This window comes from Haliotis rubra, unplaced genomic scaffold, assembly GCF_003918875.1.
Source record: "Haliotis rubra isolate DU_JTF1 unplaced genomic scaffold, ASM391887v1 Scf48, whole genome shotgun sequence".
Taxonomy (NCBI): Eukaryota; Metazoa; Mollusca; class Gastropoda; order Lepetellida; family Haliotidae; genus Haliotis; species Haliotis rubra.
Window position 1 is genome coordinate 3,020,982 of NW_025767168.1, and position 3,194 is coordinate 3,024,175.

Genomic DNA, 3,194 nt, shown 5'->3' on the forward strand with positions numbered 1-3,194 from the left:
AAATTCATATATACTTACTAGTGCATCAGTGAGAGAAAAATCACATTCCATGTGAGTCTGAGGTTTGGGTAATAGCGCAGTTTCAAAGAATGAAAGAAAAAATCCCAAGAAGTCCTTTATGCATGTGTCGCAATGTAAATTAGATGACAGTGACAATAGGGTGACACTATCCAGTTGTTTAGGCATTAAAAATGGTGTCAAATCGAGAATTTTCTTGCACAGGGAAACGTTTTCATATACAAAGAATGTATTATTTCTTTATCACTGAAAAACAACCAAAGTAAGATTTAGATATTTATTTAAATACGTTAGCCTGACACCACAAAGTCGTTATAACGTTAAAGTGGTTTATGATTAAATCCTACAAGATCGTTTACCCCATGATGATGCGTGTACCACATGTCGTTAGACTAAAACCATGCTTGTCGGAACAGGCGACTTTCAGGATCTGGTGGTCCGACACGCTGCTCTCAATTGCTTAGACCGTTGTTCATATGTGAATCCGGGCGGTGGGGTAGCCTAGTGGCTAAGGCGCTCGCTCGTGACGCCGAAGGTCCGGATTCGATTCTCATGGACACAACGTGTGAAGCCCATTTCTTGTGTCCCCCGTCGTGATATTGCTGGAATGTTGCTAAAAGCGGCGTAAAAGTCACTCACTCAAACTCACTCAGTCATATGTGAATCATGGATTGTCTGGTTCCGAATGGAACAATTACAAATCGTTTCATATAGATGACATACTGCTAAGAGCAGCGGTAAACATCAAACAAACAATCCAGAGGCATCGAACTATATTTTTAATGATATCAAACATGAAAATGTGTCATAGGTAGTTGCTTGAATGTTATGCAACCATTCAGTTTAATATTTAAAATGATTGGAAATTCTCAAACGAAATGTTTCCAAATACTCAGTCAAATATTGTTTTCCAGAAGATAGTCCTGTTTTACTGAGGTTTAGCTGCCCGCCATCCTTTTTCAGCTTCATTTTAAGTCTCTGCCGCAAGTTCCTCATTGATTGCTTGTAAGCTAAGTTCACATTCTCCGCTGGATCCACCTGATGATCATACAATTCCGCTGTCCTAATACTCCCAAACTTTGGTCTGCGGGAGTTGCGGGTTTTCCCAACGAACGGCACCCATTCTGTATACCTGTGCCTCTTGGTTCTCAGTGTATACCCCATCAAACCTTTGACTTGACTTGGATACTGGGAAAAAACGGCGTTCTTCAACTCTTGTTTGGGATTATCAACCAGTGGCAGGAAACTAGTACCTTCAGTACACAGTCGGACCTTTTTAGAATTTGGGGGGCATGTTTTAAGTTTTGGAATGCCCACAGCATTAACAAGCGTGGGAAACAGGTCTACAAACTCCACCAGCTCCTCTGAGACGATTCCACTGTCGGTCTTCCCTGGAATCCTAAGCATCATTGGCGCATGAGTCGACAGGTCAAAGTTGGTCTGTTTCTGCCACTCAGCGTGTTCACCCAACTGCCAACCATGGTCCCCCCAGAAAGCGATGACAGTATTCTTGGATAAACCTAGTCTATCAAGTTCACTGATAACACGACCAAGTTCGAAGTCTGTTGCGCTGACTGCACTGTAATATGCTTGACGTAGGCGTCGAGTTAGCATTGGGGAAAGGTGAAATTGAATGATCCAACCTTCTTCAGCTTATAAGCCTTAACGTCCTTAAAATTACCCATGTTCCTGTAACTGTGCCATGCGATATTAGACATATCAGGCGACGCATAATAATTATCCGGGATCGGAATGTCCTCTAGTGGGTAATATTTCAGAAATCTGTCTGGAAAGGTCCAAGGCATGTGAGGCTTTCGAAAGCCAACAGCAAGAAAAAATGGTTGCTTACCAGTTTTGGCCTTTTGCGCAGCATCACGTAATACAGCAATAGCCTGATCCGCTATCAAAGTATCTTGTAGAGGTTGTTTGTCTAACCGTTTTTGACTTACAGCATTCATCAACAGTTTGTCCTTCTTGTATTTATCCGGTGCATCCAAATAAGGATCCGTCCAGGACTTAGGGTCATTATTATTTGATGCTTTGCCACCATGGTATATTTTTCCGATTCCAATTGTTCTGTATCCATTCTCCTTGAAATACTGCGGGAGAGTGGTGAAGTTACCTCCTGAGGATCTCCAGTACGTTTTACAGTCGTACACCCGAGTCGTGTCTGGTCGTCTGCTGGTCAGAAGCGATGTCCTACTTGGTCCACACAAGGCTTGCTGGACATGTGCTTGTTTCAGAAGCAGACTTCTGCCTGCTAATCTGTCCAAATTAGGGGTGTGCATCTTCGGGCGTACAATGCCATCCGCCTGGCCGAAGGCTTCAATGTCCGAACGCATGTCGTCTGCTACCAGAAATAAGACATTTGGTTGTCCTGCTACACACTGGCACAGACATACCAAGAATATGAAACGTAACATTTCTTGAAGCTGTATAACTAAAGTAAGTTCAAGGACGATCGAAAATGTGCGTCGTCCTTCCACCTGAGGCAACAATGAAATGAAAGAGCCGGAGTGAACTGGACTGGAGTAAAGGTGTGGTGAATCACAGCTTGGATGTCTGTTTACGTCTGTCTGGATCGCCTAGCTGTACATTATCCTTGGGGGAAATGGGTGCAGGCATGGCGGTTGTGTTAGATCGGGATGTGTAATATATATGACTCACGAAATTTAGTCCACTCAGCACTTTAAACTATAAAAAAGAAACGAAGTATGTTTACAGACGACCATTGAGTATATTTACAGTGGTCGTGATAGAAATGTAAAACCAATGTACTCGCAAATTTATTAACCGAGTTCTTTGTGTTTGTCTTATGTTAGTGAAAGTGTGGTAGTGTTATTCATTTGTATAACAGTGTTGTGATTGTTTTACATTGTTTTTGCGTTTAACCCAGATTGTTACAGAAGATTCCAGAACAGAAACCCCTGGAAGCTCCATACAGCTTTTGTCTCGGTGATGTCACATTGCATCTTACATTACAAAACCAGTAATAGTGCGAAGATCACTGTCCACCCTGGTTTCCCAGCCTAGGCCTGTTTTAGAGGCTTGACCACAGAGCTTCCCTGAATCAAGTCGCTGAATCACGTATTGCTATTACCACTGCTTTTATCTAACATTGTCTATATATTTGTATTGCTATTGAATTTGGTCTACCACTCTATTTTGTACAGCCT

General features: G+C 42.4%; 1 protein-coding gene across 1 annotated transcript; it reads right to left on the reverse strand.

Annotated features, from left to right (window-relative positions):
• Positions 1-250: 250 nt before the first annotated feature.
• Positions 251-2,360, reverse strand: LOC124290992 (iduronate 2-sulfatase-like). The gene is made up of 3 exons (XM_046727854.1): positions 1,868-2,360; positions 951-1,607; positions 251-264 (listed from the first exon to the last, which is right to left on the reverse strand). The coding sequence occupies exons 1-3, from the start codon at positions 2,358-2,360 to the stop codon at positions 251-253; spliced, it is 1,164 nt and encodes a 387-aa protein (XP_046583810.1).
• Between the last annotated feature and the right edge of the window lie 834 nt (positions 2,361-3,194).